The sequence below is a fragment of the Marmota flaviventris genome, chromosome 2 (assembly GCF_047511675.1).
Source record: "Marmota flaviventris isolate mMarFla1 chromosome 2, mMarFla1.hap1, whole genome shotgun sequence".
In the NCBI taxonomy this organism is placed as follows: Eukaryota; Metazoa; Chordata; class Mammalia; order Rodentia; family Sciuridae; genus Marmota; species Marmota flaviventris.
Genome location: NC_092499.1, coordinates 120,288,874 through 120,305,936, shown reverse-complemented (window position 1 = coordinate 120,305,936; position 17,063 = coordinate 120,288,874). Strand labels below are relative to the sequence as shown.

General features: G+C 42.0%; 1 protein-coding gene across 1 annotated transcript in view; it reads left to right on the top strand.

The window, feature by feature from the left end:
- The first annotated feature begins 6,761 nt into the window (after positions 1 to 6,761).
- Positions 6,762 to 17,063, top strand: part of Ptpn9 (protein tyrosine phosphatase non-receptor type 9) — an 88,326-nt gene continuing 78,024 nt past the window's right edge. Inside the window, exon 1 of the mRNA XM_027924664.3 lies at positions 6,762 to 7,064. Coding sequence (XP_027780465.1) covers positions 7,002 to 7,064 — 63 coding nt within the window. The 5' untranslated portion in view covers positions 6,762 to 7,001. The remainder of the gene's footprint in view (positions 7,065 to 17,063) is intronic.

Sequence of the window (17,063 nt, the reverse complement as noted above, 5' to 3'; positions counted from 1 at the left end):
GAGATGGCTGCACACATACAGAATCCCAGCAACTCAGGAGACTAAGGCAGAAGGCTCACAAGGGCAAGGCCAACCTGGGCAACTTAGCCAGACCCAGTCTCAAAAAATAAAAAGAGCTGGGGATGTAGCTCAGTGATAGAACATTTTTCGAGCATGTGCAAATTCCTGGGCTCAGTTTCAACAAGCAAGCAAGCAAACAAACAACCCCCCCCTACTACTTACATTGGAGGAGGGAAATAAATGATCCTCCTAGCTACAGACTTCCTTTCTAATAGAGAAATGAGTCAAAACTCCATAATATTTTTTAAACAAATGTTTTTTGATGCTTTCTAATATGTAGGGCAGGAGAAGTAGATGAAATCCTTAACATTTTAGTTTGAGTATAGCTTCTTGCTTTGGTAAAATGAACTGATTTTTGAGACCTACCCTGTGTGGTATTTTGTGTATATACCCCATCTTTACTTCAAAGGAGAGCCAGAGGCTGGGGATATAGCTCAGTTGGTAGAGTACTTGTCTTACATGCACAAGGCCCTGGATTCAATTCTCAGCACCAAAAAAAAAAAAAAAAAAGAACCAGATTAATTGAATTATTTTGTTTTCCTATCAGGTGCTGAAAGATTTGGTCTTGGGTCTTCATTTGGGGTGATTTATCCTCTCTCCCCACCCAAGAGCATCTACCATCCAATGACAGCACAGAGACAGAGAGGGCCTGGGAGTCTTAGGAGGCTGGCAGGAGCAAAGGTGAATTAAGAATGACTTCAGGTGGCAAATGTATGAGGGTGGCAAATGTATGTAGAGAGTCCACTAATACAGTGTGCAGGCATTTGTTCTCATATCCATTTCAAATGACCTTGATTTTTTTTTTGAAAGGTTGATTTTTATGTGTTTTGACGGATCAGAAAAGTGACCAGAGGCAGCCTGGGAAACTTCAGAGTGGGCCTTACTATTCGGCCCAGCCTTGAGGCATTCTTTGCACTTTGAGGGATAAGTGGAACTTGAAGGGTTTTGGAGGGCTCTTCTGGCAAAGCCCTCACACAGACTGATAGCATTTGTAGTAAATCTACTTATTTGTAGCAGTCTCCTACATCTTCTTTTGCCCTTCTGGTCTGCTCTATAGTCAGACTTGGAAAATGGGGAAATAAAAGATGAACCTCAAGTCTATCAGTTCTGCTTTTCACTGGTAATGTTAACAAAAGATTTTACAAAGAAGGAAGTTGAAACAAGCTTAAATAAGGTCTATCTGTGGACTTATCCTTTCTGCCTCAGCCTCCTATTAACCCAGATAAGGTGAGTGAAAGCAATGAAAGTCAGATACTATCTGTCTCTCATACTAAATGTTTTCTTGCTGGGCACTGTAGTATACACCTATAATCTGAGGCTGAGGCAGGAGGAGCAAAAGTTTTGAGGTCAGCCTCAACATCTTAAAGAGACCCTGTCTCAAAATAAAAAAATTAAAAGGGCTGGGGATATATCTCAGTGGCAAAGCATCCTGGGCTCAATCCTCAGGAACCACCCCCTTCCCCCCAAAAAATTGTCACAAGCAACTAATTTTCTGAGGTAACCAAACCAGGTTTTCTTTGATAAGAATTGGACCTTGTCTGATAGAAAAGGATGGGCTCCTCAATTCAGCAAACATTGCACGAACCTGCTATGTACTATAGGTTGTGGTCTCTTCTGAAGAGAGAGCAATGAATGAGACAGGCCCTTGCCCTCAAGGAACCCATAGTTTAGTGGGAGAGATGGACGAGAAAGTAAATATTTATAATTTAGTGTATTGGAAAAACTCCAGACGCAGGGAACAAGTATAGAAGAAGTAACATAGAATCAGGAATGACGAGTTAGCCTATAATAATTAATTTATGATAATTAAGTAGTAGGTAGAAGTGTCAGATGAGAAAATAGTTTTCCTGTGGTCTAAGAAAGAGCTAGCTCATATTTTACTTAAAAAAAATATATGACGAATGGTCCCTTAAGAGTGTTGGGTAATGGAGGAAATGTAATCTACTTGGGATAAAATTTTTTTTATCTTCCTTATAGTCATCTTAGTGATTATAGATTTGGCTTGTAATCAAGGGAAAAAAAGAAAACATGTTTCACCTTAGATAGTTATTAGCATTATGGTCTTATTTATTTATATCTTTTTGTGTTTTAGAAAAATGGCAATAAGAATTTTTTGGTGGACTTTGAGTAGAACTCAACAATAGAGCAGTTGCCTAGCAGGCATGAGGACTCAGTTCAATCCCCAGCATAGCCAAAGCATCTTTGTGATACAAATACATATCTTTTTCATAGTCAGTAGATATTTTAGAGCAATGCTGGAGAGGAACTTTGGATTTTATAAGTGTTTTTGAGAAAAGATTATAAAATTTTAATCACAACTTTGGATATGTCTATTTTTAGATCTGAACAAATATAATAGAGGTCTCAGTTGAGGTGATTCTCTTCCTTGACTTAGTCATTAACACACAGTTATGAAGAGCGTGTGTACTCTATACTAGGCTCTAGGCATTGGGAGTTTAGTGCCTCTATTAAGCTTAAGGTTAGTAGAGCATACAGCAGGCAAGCACCAGGCCAGTGAGCCTAATACAGTGCCACGTGCCTATAATCCCAGTGATTTGGGAGGCTCAGACAGGAGGATTGAAAGTTAGAGGCCAGCCTCAGCAATTTAGTGAGAACCTATCTCAGAATAAAAAAAAAGGGGGCTGGGGTTCTGTTTCAGTGGTAGAGTTCTTGCCTAGCACATGTGAGGCATTGGGTTCTATCCTCAGCACCACATAACAAACAAACAAAAAACAGCTTGGGTGCTCAGTGGTGTAGCACCCTTGGGTTCAATCCCCAGTACCGCAGGGGGCTATGGGGACATTAGGTCAATAAACATGGAAACAAGTTCATAATTACAAATTGTAAACAACTCTCTGATAAATGAGAGGGTGAAATGAGAGTAATTCAGTTTAGGGAGTAATCAAGGAACATCTTGCTGGGGAAGTGAATTTGGAGTTGAGATGTTTTTTTTTCTTGGCGGGGGTAACTCCAGCCCTATTTTGTATTGAACTGGTAATCCTCCTGCCTCTGCCTCCTGAGCTGCTAGGATTACAGGTGTGCGCCACCACGCTGGGTCTGGAGTTGAGGTCTTAAGAATGAGTTAAATTTGGTGAAAGTGGGAGTGGAGAGAAGAAGGTTTCTAGATAGAGGGCTGGGGATATAAGCTCAGTTGGTAGAGCGCTTGCCTTGTATGCACAAGGCCATGGGTTTAATCTCAGCACCATATGACACCAGCACCACCTGCACACGCACACACACACAAAAAGATTTCTAGATAGAGATCTGAAAAATTTTTTTCAAGTATTTTTAGTTGTAGATGGACACCATAGCTTTATTTTTTACTTATTTTTTTGAGAGAGAGAAAGAGAATTTTAATATTTATTTTTTAATTTTCGGGGGACACAACATCTTTGTTTGTATGTGGTGCAAGGATCGAACCCAGGCCGCACGCATGCCAGGCAAGCGCGCTACCGCTTGAGCCACACCCCCAGCCCCCCCCCATAGCTTTATTTTTATGTGATGCTAAGAATTAAACCCAGTGCCTCACAATCCCAGACCGAAATTTATGTTTTAAAAGCAAAAACTAGGGGTCAGGGTTGTGGCTCAGTGGTAGAGCACTTGCCTAGCATGCATGAGGCACTGGGTTTGATCCCCGGCACACATAAAAATGAAAACAAATAAAATAAAGGTATTATGTCCATCTACAACTAAAAAGATATTTTAAAAATGTTTCTTAAAAAAAAAAAAGCAAACCCCACAAAAGTATAAACCTTCACACTCCACCCCCAGGTTTCCCTCTTTTATTTTCTATTGTCGTATTTCAGTTCATGTTAATTTTTTTTTTTAAACTGGGGATTGGACCCCAAGGATCCCACTGAGCTTCATCCCCAGCCCTTCTTTTTGAGGCAGGGTCTTACTAAGTTGCCCATGCTGGCCTTGAATTTGGATCTTCCTGCCTCAGCTGCCCTAATTGCTGAGATTACAGGTAAGCTCCTCCATACCTGATTTATGTTAATTTAATATAAATGTGATTTTGTCTGTCACATGCAGTCCCTCAACCTTACCACAGTCTTCCCTTCCAGGCTATACAGCCAAACACCCAAAATCTCAAGGAGGCTATATCAGAACATACGGATCTACTTTCTATATTTCTTGTAAAATAAAGATCAGAGTTTCACTTATCTTATACTTCTATGGTAAGATTATATATAACGAATGTCATTTAGAACACTATCTGGGGGAAGTGTAGTAGGGACACAATAAATGTCAATTTATTCTAGTGTATGTGTATGCTATCATTTTTCCTGAGTTTCATTTCTAGTCTCCAAGATTTTAAAAGACAGGGTCTCATTATATTGCTTATGGCCTCACTAAGTTGCTGAAGTTGGCCTTGAACTTTAGATCTTCCAGCCTCAGCGTCCCTAGTCACTGGGATTATAGGTGTGTGCCACCATGCTTGACAATGAATGTACTATTTCTTTTTTTTTTTTTTTAATAGAGAGAGAATTTTAATATTTATTTTTTAGTTATCGGCAGACACAACATCTTTGTTTTGTATGTGGTGCTGAGGATCGAACCCGGGCCGCACGCATACCAGGCAAGCGCGCTACCGCTTGAGCCACATCCCCAGCCCCGAATGTACTATTTCTTGATGTGTGTGTTGGTTACATGAGTGTGTTCAGTTATGAAAATTCATCAAGCTTTACACTTACATTTGCACTTTTCCTGAATGTATATTTTAATAAAAAGTAAATCAAACAAAATGTACAAAAGACCATATAGGGGAAAAAAAATCTCCCTTTCATTTGTTTCCATCTCCCAGTTCCCCTCTTAAGAGAAAACCTCTATTACCTTTCTTATGTATTCTTCCAAAGTTTTTCTATGTATAAATGAATTTACAAATGAATATGCTGTTCTTTTTACAAGTGACAGCATATTTAAATTTTCTTTTAGTTGTCGATCGACCTTTATTTATTTACTTATATGTGGTGCTGAGAATCGAACCCAGAGCCTCACACATGCTAGGCAAGCACTCTACCACTGAGCCACAACCCCAGCCCTACAAGTGACAGCGTATTATGCACATTTTTTGAGTTTGCCTTTTTATGTCATGATTCATTTTTCCCATGTCCTTCAACATGGAATAGACCACTGCAGTGCATAGCCCAGTACCTGGCATATAAATATACCTGTTAATAGACTGTTTTTGGAGGAGGGTTTGGTTTCAATACCCAAATTAGTTTCTATATGTGTTGATGAGCTCAACCTAGTCAGCCTTATTGGGGCAAAGAAGAAAATTTAGCTGGGGTAGAAAGAGATTCAAACACCAGGGTGTTTTTTTTTTTTTTTTTTCTTTCTGATGTTCACTAAGAGCAGCAGAAATTGCTACTACACTGTGGCAGAAATAAGGTGAGGCTAGGGGTAGTGGTGCTGCAGTCCCAGCTGCTTATGAGGGTCACGTGAGTCTAGCAGCCCAGCCTAGTCAACTGAGCCAAGTCCCTGTCTGGACAAAGTATTAAGAGAGCATTAGAACTTAGCACCTTCTTCAGTTGTCTGAAGACCCCCTCCTTTGGGTCTCTCTGGGAGGGCCCCAGAGACTAGTTCTTTGGGACTAGCTGTGGCACTCTGGTTCATTGGGTCCCTTTGGTTTGGAATGATACAAAAACAACAGACCCAGCCTTGCCTTCCTGTGTCCCCTACTCCACCAAATTAACACTGTACCCTGTAATCCGAATCCTGTGAAACCCCTAAGCTCTTTGCTGCACTTGCCTGAGTGAAAAATCAAAGGTTTGCAAAGACTGAGTGATTCCTGAATGAGGTTCGAAACCGGATGTCGTTTTTTTTCTTTCTTTTTTGGTGAAGGATTAAAATTAGCTACACTGATGACGATTTACAGGATATAGGCAACAAGGAAAGTGCGTACGTGCTAGATGGGGCCGCAATGAACTGCGTCTGTCCCGCGCACCTGGGCATCCTGGACCTCGCAGCATCTTTCCCCGGGCCTTTCCGTCTCCAGATGACAAGGAAAGAAATGAGGTGGCAGTGGCAAGTCAGCCCCAGGGGAGGTGCCCGCCAGCAGATAATTTTCCAACGAACGTATTCTCTTCCTTTTCCACAGAGTTTAGCCTCGTAAACTCACCCTTTCTTCCCTCTCCTCCCGCGGTGGAGTCGCCTTCCGCCCCCCGCAGCCCCTCCCCGCGGCCTCCCCTCCTCCCCGGGGCTCCTCTCTGTCTCCCCCTCCCGGACGGCTTCCTGGCTCGGCCGGGCCCTCCTCGCCGCTTGTTTGTGAATGAGACGCTCAGTTTCTCAATGGAGCCGCGGGGGGCTCGGGCGGACGCGGCGCGGCCGCAGCGCTGGCCGTGAGCCGCGAGGGGGGCGCGTTTCCCTCGCTCCCTCCTTCTTCCCCTCCCTCTCGCCGCCGCGGCTTTTGAGGAACCGGGCTGAGAGGCCGCTGCGCAGGTCGCGGGGCCCGCATCCCGGAGGACGCCCCGACTGGGCGGCCTCGAGGCGCCGGCACGTTCTGGAGGAGCTGAAGCGTCGCGGAGAAGCGGAACGCCGAGCAGGCCGGCGGCCTTCGGGAAATTTCCGCCGAGACCCTTCGCGCTCAGCTTTGAAAGTTGTCGATTGCATATTTCATTTTTTAATCCCGAGCGGCTGTTAGCTCCTCGCCTGCACTCCCCTTCCCCCCGCCCAGAGAGGAGGGGTAGGGTGAGGAAAGAGCGAAGAAAATAAAAGAGGATTTCCTCCCAGAAGAGAGCGACAGTCGGAGAGATTTTTCTGAAGGGAGCAGAGGCGGCGCTTGCAGCCGCCGCGGGCGCCGGGCCCCGCCGGCCCCACCATGCGTGAGCCGGCTTCGAGCTGCTGAGTCTCCGGGACACGGAAGCGGAGGTCGAGCGTGCGGGGCTCTCCTGCTCCCGGACGGCTCCTGTCCGCGGGGCGGCGGCGGCGGCTGCGGCGGAATGGAGCCCGCGACCGCGCCCCGGCCCGACATGGCGCCGGAGCTGACCCCGGAGGAGGAGCAGGTAAGCCGGTCAGCGGCTGCGGCGGTGGGTGTGTCCGAGCCCCCTAGGCCTAGTCCGGCGGTGGCTTTCCGTGGCCGGGCTCTCCGCCTCCCAGGGCCCGCTGCGCCATGCTCCCGCGCGGGGCCTGCGAGCTGCCTCCCCTACAGATGACCGCGCCCGGGGCGATCATTCCCAAACCCAGGGCGCATTGGACTCCCTGCGCCTGCTCCTGTCCTCTTATGTCTTTGAGGTTTCTTGGCCTCATATAGCCCCCACCCCATTCCGATGGTAATTGAAGTTCCCCAAACTGGGAGGCCCCTCCACCCCTGTGTTTGCAGAACACCTATCTGCCCCCGTCCTTCTACCCTCTTTAAATGTTTTGCTTCTTTTCCGTGAGGGTTTGGTTTTTCAAGGGCAGGAAAAGTCCATTTTGCGGGGTAGGGTTTCTACGGGCTTGACTCCCTTCCCCAAAGAGGGGTGTTCACACTGGGTACACAGATGCCCCAGATTTTCAGGTGAGCCCTTCAGGAGACTCCGACGGCCTTGGTAGGCCTATTTGGACAGATTCTGAAAGACCCAGCCCTCTTCGCTCCTACAGTCCCTGGACTTGACCTCCCTATTCTGCTCTCCCAGCCTGGGCGCATCCTCTCACCCTCTCTTCCCTACCCCCAACTCAGCTTATTATCTCCATCTTTTCAAAGCTTACATTGAGCTCCATTGTCCCTTAAACCTTATGACCTTCACTTCCCAGAAGGAAGTGGTTTGCGGTGTCATTTGGGGGGCTTGGGTATGGGAAGAGCCCATTGGGCCATCCCCCCCTCCCCCGCCCTTCCATCTTTGGAGACTTGGACCACTCCTGAGGAAAATGGAAAATCAGCTAGCTGAGATTGGGGGAACCCCAAAAGGTTTCACCATCTCTTGGCGTTGCCCATGCCCAGTCTTAGCTGTGCTCATACATAACCATAGTCTGGTTCTGTATTTAAAAAAAAAAAAATAAAAGTGAAAAAAGAAAAAGGTGAGCCTTGCTGGTAACCCATTTCAAGCTCTCCAGCCTTTGTTCCCAAGGATCACATTTGCTAGCACAGTCTATAGTGTGAAGACAATTTGGTTTTACAAACTAATATTGGTTAATGGGCTTATTCAACACCTGATTTAAAAAAAAAAAAGTCCTTGATGTTTCTCCTCCTTCATGGAGATGACGTTTTTCATATTTGGCCTCAGACTAAGGTTTTGCCTTTTGATGTCTTAAGATAATATAAGTATTGGAAGAAAATAAATTTTGTTTTCTACAAGCAGTGGTAACCTTCTGGTAACTGCAATTGGGTGTTACTAAAATGCTAGTATGACCCTAGTGCAAGCAGGAGACCAAGTAGCCTATCCTGCGAGAATTGGGGAAATATTAAGAACTGGGGAAGTACTAAGATATGTTAGGTTGGTTTTAAATGGGCAAATTTCTTTTCATCTCTATTTTCAGTCAGATTTGAAATTTCCAGAGACTAAAGATATCAGGCCTAGTATGGTGGCCCACACCTATAATCGAAGCTACTTGGGAGGCTGAGGCAGGAAGATCACAAGTTCTAGGCCAGCCTGGGCAATTTAGGAGACTGTCTCAAAATAAAAAGAAACAGAGATGTAGCTCAGTGGGAGAGCAGCCCAAGGTTCAATCCCCAGTACTGTTAAAAAAAAGAAAGGCTGGGGATATAGCTTGGTTAGTAGAGTGCTTGCCTCCCATGCACAATGCCCTGGGTTCGAGATCCCCAGCACCATAAAAAAAGAAAAAAAAGAAAGAAAGGAACGATGTCAGTATTTTATGAAAGTGGTATTAGATGGCAAATTAAAAAATTAAATCTGAAGAAAATAAATATTAAATTATCAAATATAAATAAATATTAAATTATTGCTTTTTATTATTTACACCGATTTTTCTTTTTTCTTCAAAATGCCACATTTTCTACAGGTATTTCAAATTATTGAAACAGACATAAAGGCATTTTCTAATTATGATAATACCTGAAATTCACATATTTTAGTTTAATATTGCATAAGAGTACTCTTTTTTAAAATTTCGTACTGTGAATTGAACCCATGGATGCTTCACCACCGAGCCATATCCCCAACCCTCTTTAATTTTTCCCTTTGAGGCAGGGCCTGACTAAATTGTTCAGGGCCTTGCTAAGTTGCTGAGAACTTCTGTTCTTCCTGCCTCAGCCTCCAAGTCACTAGATTACAGGCGTGTGCCACTGTGCCTGGGAAGAATACTCTTCAGTATTAAAGTTTTATTAAAAAAATATTTAAACAGTAGTAAGTGCATGTCAGCCTTATCAAAAGGATTGTCATCAGAAATCACACATTCCATAATGCTGCCCTATTGCTTAAACCAGTTGTAGAACTCATTTGGGGTTGATTTCAAAGCTTGTGGCAGAATCTCTGCAATATTTTGGTGTTGGAAAAGTTTTGTACTTTTGAGAGTCCATTTTAAAATAGTAAAAAATTCTTTTTTTGGAGAGTGGGGGTTAGTTGGCCACTGAACTACATCCCCAACCCTATTTTGTATTTTATTTAGAGACAGGGTCACACTGAATTGCTTAGCACCTCACTGTTGCTGAGGCTGGCATCGAACTTGGATCCTCCTGTCTCAGCCTCCCAAGATGCTGAGATTACAGGCATGTGTGAGGGCTGTAAAAGATCTTTTGGAACCCTATTTCATAAGCAAATAGGGAATTGCACTGGATTAACACATTTTCAGGCAAAAGGAAAAGTGCCCCTTTTAGGGTGTGTGAACTGCCTACGGTTGTTTCTGGAACAGTTCCCTCCTGAATGTTGTCTCTCTTTATATAGTTGTGCCAATCAAAAGCCCAGACATCTTCTTGGACACTATTATGCCTCAGTCTTTCTATATAGTATTCCTCATTTCTCTGTTTCTTGAATTTATCAACTTCTGCCACCACTGCCACCACCCACCTAGTTCAAATTTCTGTTTCTATCCTGACAGGAATTTTGTTTCTTACATGATCCATTTGTATTTCAGGAGCCAAAGTCATATTGCAAATCTGATTGCATCCCCTTCAGCCTGCCTGTCCATAAAATAAGCATTTACAAAATCTGTTCGTCATTTTTTTTTTTTTTTTTTAATATTTGTTTCTTAGGTGTAGTTGGATACAATGCCTTTATTTTACTTATTTTTATGTGGTGCTGAGGATCGAACCCAGGGTCTCACACGTGCTGGGTGAGCGCTCTACCACTGAGCCAGAACCCCAGCCCCTAGTCATGTTTTGATGTTTTTGTTTTTGGTGGTGCTGGGGATCAAACCAGAGCCTCATGCATGCTAGGCATACATTCTACCACTGAAACACCGGGAGCCCTCCTTTATGGTTTTTCATTGCTCTTGGGATCCTGTGCAGCCTGCAACCTTGCTAATTCTCATACTTCATCTCTACTCCAGGCACTCTGGTTTATGGTTCTGCATTCTTGACATGTTTCCTCTTACTATGGGATCTTCCTTTTTTTTTTTTTTTCTATATCAGGGATTGAACCCATGGGTGCTTACACTGAGACATATCCCCAGCCCTTTTTTACTTTTTATTTTGAGACAAGGTCTTACTAAGTTGCTGAGGTTGGCTTTGAACTTTGGATCCTCTGCTCCAGCCTCCCTGCTTCAGCTTCCCTGACTCAGCTGGGATTATAGGCCTGTGCCACTGTGTCTGATGCTACAGGGGTTTTTTTTCTTTTTATCTTTCTTTTTTTTTATTGGTTGTTCAAAACATTACAAAGCTCTTGACATATCATATTTTATACATTTGATTCAAGTGGGTTATGAACTCCCATTTTTACCCCGTATACAGATTGCAGAATCACATCGGTTACACATCCACGTTTTTACATATTGCCATACTAGTGACTGTTGTATTCTGCTGCCTTTCCTATCCTCTACTATCCCCCCTCCCCTCCCCTCCCATCTTCTCTCTCTACCCCATCTACTGTAATTCATTTCTCTCCCTTGATTTTTTTTCCCCTTTCCCCTCACTTCCTCTTTTTTTTTTTTTTAAATATTTATTTTTATTTTTTTAGTTATCGGCAGACACAACATCTTTGTTGGTATGTGGTGCTGAGGATCGAACCCGGGCCACACGCATGCCAGACGAGCGCGCTACCACTTGAGCCACATCCCCAGCCCCTCACTTCCTCTTATATGTAATTTTGTATAACAATGAGGGTCTCCTTCCATTTCCATGCAATTTCCCTTCTCTCTCCCTTTTCCCTCCCACCTCTCATCCCTGTTTAATGTTAATCTTTTTCTCATGCTCTTCCTCCCTGCTCTGTTTTTAGTTGCTCTCCTTATATCAAAGAAGACATTTGGCATTTGTTTTTTAGGGATTGGCTAACTTCACTTAGCATAATCTGCTCTAATGCCATCCATTTCCCTGCAAATTCCATGATTTGTCATTTTTTAGTGCTGAGTAATACTCCATTGTGTATAAATGCCACATTTTTTTAATCCATTCATCTATTGAAGGGCATCTAAGTTGGTTCCACAGTCTAGCTATTGTGAATTGTGCTGCTATGAACATCGATGTAGCAGTATCCCTATAGTACGCTCTTTTAAGGTCTTCAGGGAATAGTCCGAGAAGGGCAATAGCTGGGTCAAATGGTGGTTCCATTCCCAGCTTTCCCAGGAATCTCCATACTGCTTTCCAAATTGGCCGCACCAATTTGCAGTCCCACCAGCAATGTACAAGTGTACCCTTTTCCCCACATCCTCGCCAGCACTTGTTGTTGTTTGACTTCATAATGGCTGCCAATCTTACTGGAGTGAGATGGTATCTTAGGGTGGTTTTGATTTGTATTTCTCTGACTGCTAGAGATGGTGAGCATTTTTTCAGGTACTTGTTGATTGATTGTACATCCTCCTCTGAGAAGTGTCGCTACAGCGTTTTTGTACAAGCTGCTTTCCTCTGTCTGGAAATACCTCTACTGTGAACTCCTTCCTTATCCACTGCTCTCAGTTTTTATTTTCTTACAGAACCTTGATCTTTTTTTAATTGTTGTTGTTGTTACTGAAGGTTAAATCCAGGGGCACTTTACTACTGAGCCACATCCCCAGCCCTTTTTATTTTAAGAAAGGGTGTTGCCAAGTTGTGGTGGCTGGCCTTGAATTTGCTATCCTCCTGCCTCAGCCTTCTGAGTCACTGGGATTATAGGCATGTGCTATGGCTCCTAGCTTTACCTTGATCCTGATCTTTTGAGTTAGATTAAGTCCCTGCTCCTGGCTCTCATTTACTTGTTCTTCAGATCATTTATTACAAATTTGCACTTAATGTGATTTCATGACTATACACACTAGGAGGATTGGTACTTTTTGATCTTTTTCACCATCTTGGCACATTGCTTAAACATAATGACTGGCATTTACTGGACATTCTGGAAATACTTGTGGAATGAATGAAGGGTAGTTCTGGTTTGTAAAGGCAGCAGCATCTCCTTTTAGAATGCCTTATAAAAATAAGAACATTGCTCATTTTACTATTTATTTTGGTGGTACTGGGGATTGGACCCCTAGGGACTAATCCAGTACCTTAGTACATGCTAGACAAGTACTCTATCACTGAGCTACCTGTTCATCCCTTTTAAATTTTTGAGATAGGATTTTGTTAAGTTCTCCAGGCTGGCCTTGAATTTGTCATCCTTCTATCAGCCTCCTGAGACATTGTTTATATATATATATATATAATTTTTTTTGGGGGGGTACCAGGGATTGAACTCAGGGACACTCAACCATGAGGCACATCCCCAGCTTCATTTTAAAAAAAAAATATTTTTATTTATTTTTATGCGGTGCTGAGGATCAAACCCAGTGCCTTGCATGTGTGAGGCAAGTACTCTATTGCTGAGCTATAGCCCCAGCCTGCCAACTTCATTTTGTATTTTATTTAGAGACAGGGTTTCACTCAGTTGCTTAGTGTCTCGCCATTGCTGAGGCTGACTTTGAACTCTTCGATCCTCCTGCCTCAGCCTCCCAAGATGCTGGGATTATAGGCCTGTGCCACCACACCCGGCTTAATATGTATTTTTTTCCCTACATTACTAGGGATTAAACCCAGGGGCAGTCTATCACTGAACTACACCCCCAGCCATTTTTTTATTTTGATTGCCAAGGCTGTCCTTAAGTTTGTAATTCTTTTGCCTCAGCCTCCTGAGTCTCTGGGATTACTGGCTTGTGTACTGCACCTGGCTTATTGTGTATGTTAGTATACTTTTGGAAAGTCATTATTACTTCTTGTCATATTTCCTGTATATACATATGTTGCTAAAAAGTCTTCATTCGTAATTTTGGTATTTCTTCATTTTTCTTCAGTTCCTCCAGAAATAGAGCCTACAATGGCATAATAATAAAAATATGATTTGCCTCTAAGGAGATTACGTGTATAATGACAAAGTAATAACAGTAACTTCCCTCAGCTCCTGCTTTGACTAAGGCTTTGTATTGGGCATTTAAGTTACTTAGGGCCTCGATAAATTGCCGAGGCTGGCCTTGAACTTGTAATTCTCCTGTCTCAGCCTCCCAAGCCATTGGGATTACAGGCATGTATACTGTGCCTGACAAGTATTCTCATTTTGCAAACAAGAAAATTCAGACTGGGAGAAGGAAATTACCCAACATCACATAGCTAGCAAGTGATGGAACCATGATTTTCACCCAGGTCTAAATTATTCTACAAATACTGCCAATGTTTCCTCTATCGTATTACATTATTTCCCATGAAGTAATAAGCCTATTTACTCAGATGCCTAAGTGATTATATAATAGGTAATTTTCTGGATTTTGATATTGATATGTGTGCTTGGTTTCAATAATGCTTCTTAAAATGTGATGTAAAAGATGCAGAGGAAAATATTTGGAAAACCTTTACTGAGACTATATTGCCAGGATTGGGGCTGTGGCTCAGAGGTAGAGCACTTGCCTAGCACACGTGAGGCCCTGGGTTTGACCCTCAGAACCACATTAGAAAAAAAGGTATTGTGTCCATCTACAACTAAAAAATAAATTTAAAAAAAGCTATATTGCCAACAGAAACATTGAAAACTCTGTGCAAGAAATTGTGATGAAGCCAGGTGTAGTGGCGCATGCTTGTAATTCCTCCAATTTAGGAGACTGAGTCAGGAGGATAGAAAGTAGGAGGCCAGCCTCAACAACTTATGATCATCAGCAACTTAGTGAGACCTTGTCTCAAAACAGAAAAAAAGGGTTAGGGACATAGTTCAGTGGTAGAGTGCTTCTGAATCCCCCAGAACAAAAATAAAAATAAAAATAAATTACTCTTGGAAAATAATTTGTTGCTTAAGAAAGTGTTGGCAGTTCTCCACTTCGAGGTGTGGCCACAATCACAATAAAATTTTATTTTCTTTGTAGCTGCTGCTGCTTTTTTTCTTTTTCTTTTGTTTTTCTTTTTTTGTACAAGAGAAGTAATTATTTTTGGAGACAAATACAGAATGTTATCGTTCTAAACTAAAAACCCAAATGCTTTTGTGTCACTAATTCATTGCTTTTTTAAAAAAATTATTTTTAGTATTTATTTTTTAGTTGTAGTTGAACACAATACCTTTATTTTATTTATTTATTTTTATGTGGTGTTGAGGATTGAATCCAGGGCCTCGCACTCGCTAGATGAGTGCTCTACCGCTGAGCCACAACCCCAGCCCCTAATATACATTGCTTTTTGACATGTTTATATGTACAGGTAAAAGCCTTTCTTAATGGCCTGGCAGTTGGCAATGTGAAGGATAATTTCTACATATCACTACTAATCTTCATTCTCAACGTTATTTTATTTTTTAATATACTAGAGATTGAATCTGGGGTCTCCTTCATGCTAGGCAAGCACTCTACCATTGAAGCATATCTGTAGCCCATAACTTAGGTTATGCTATTTATTTATTTTTTTTGGTTCTGGGGCTCAAGCTCAGGACCTTGTGCATTGTAGATAAGTGATCTACCACTGAGTTATACCTCCAGCTCCTTTCTAAGGAGACTATTCGTAGAGTTCATATTTATTTAGAATTTATAGCATTGTAACAATTAATAAGGAAATGAATGTAGAGACTTAGTCCAATGGTTACATAGTAAGTACTGAGTAAAGTTAGCTACTATTATATTATTTTTTGGTGGTACTGGGGATTGAGCTACACTTCTAGGCTGCCTGCTCTGTCTATCTATCTATCTGGCTATCAGTTTATCTATTTTTGAGACAGGGTCTCCCTAAGTTGCCCAGGCTGGCCTCACACTTGGAATCCTCCTGCCTCAGCCTACTGAGTCATCACTGGGATTATAGGCGTGCTGTATAAATTAACATCTTTATAATGCAGTTTTGACAAAGCAGTTTTAAAATCATGCTGTGGTTTTACTTTTATATATGTATGTATTTATTTTGTAGTATCAGGGATTGAATCCAGGGTCACTTTACCACCGAGTTATAGCCTCAGCCCCACCACCTTCTTCCTCTAAATTGCTAAGGCTGACCTTGAACTTGCCTTAGTCTCCCAAATCAGTCTCCTGCTGGGATTACAAGTATGCACCCCTGTGCCCTACTAAATTAATATCTTTGTAGTGTAGTTTTGAAAAGCAATTTTAATTCCATGTTGTGGTTTTCATTTTGTTTGTGTATGTATGTATATATTTTATAGTACTGGGGATTGAACCCAGGGGTGTTCTACCATTGAGATATATCTCTAGCCATTTGATTTTTTTTTTTTTGAGACAGAGTCTTCCTGATTTATGGATTTGCACCACTGTACCTGGCTGTGGTTTTTATTTTTATAATATAATTTTTAAAGTTAACAATTTAACTGCTGTACAGTAGACTTCAGAGATTTTGGCACTTTTCCCAAGGGCCGGGTTTTGTCTTGTTTATTGTGGCCAAGAACTTCCCTTTTCCCACAGTCTTACATGTCCTGTGCTAAATGTCATCTGTCCCCTGGAAGTAACCATATGTCAAAGACCAAATGATTCATGATGTTAAATTGAGGCCTTTGAAGGAGGGAAAGGAGCAAAGGGAAAGGCGAAAATTTCTCATTTTCATTACTGCTAGTAATTAATGATATTGTAATTGGCATTAGGTAAAATCTCATTTGGATATGAGAATTACTCTTACAATTTCCGAGTGTAGGTCTTAGACTTAGTAATTTGGGGTAAAAGGGCTCTGAAGGTTTTCTTCCTGAAACCTGACCTTCTAGCACTTATGAATTGAAAAGTAAAATAGTCCCTCCTTGAGAAAGGAGCTGAAATATTTTTAGGAGGTAAAAATTAAGACACAGTGTGGATTTGAATCTCATTTTCTGATTTGGATCATGTTGAGGTACTTCAATTTTTTCTAAATAGTGAAATTTAATTAATAAATGAATTGTGGACTGGGGATTGAACCCAGTGGAGCTCTCCCTCTAAACTATATCTCTGGTCCTTTTTTATTTTTTGAGATAGGATCTTGCTCAATTGCCCAGGTTGGCCTTGAATTTGGGATCCTCCTGCCTCAGTCTCTTGAGTCCCTGGGATTATAGATGTGCACCGCTGCACCTGATTTAAGCCCCATTTCAGAGTAGAGTGACTGGTCTATTGCAGTGCCAGCATTAGAAATCTTAGCTCCTATCTTTGATTCACATACCTCCAGTGCAGTTCCAGCCATTTTACCTTCAGCCCCTTTTGTTCTTTCCATCTTGCTTTGCTATCTCAGATAGTTGGGAGTACTTCCTTTCTCCAAATCAATTACTATAAGATTTTTCTCCTGTGTACACCACAGAAGAACTTCTTGGTTGCCTTCCCTGGCCACTAGAATAATCATCATTTTTAATTTCTGTTTCTCTGGAATAGGGGAAGGTATTTCTATAGCAAGTAGTTTAGGCTGTACTTCTCAGTGCTAGAGAATCTAGAATAAGCAATTTTTTTTTTTTTTTTGGTGGTACTGGGAATTGAACCCAGGAGTATACTATCACTCCAGTTCTTTTTAAATTGATTTTGAAGAAACCTCCTAA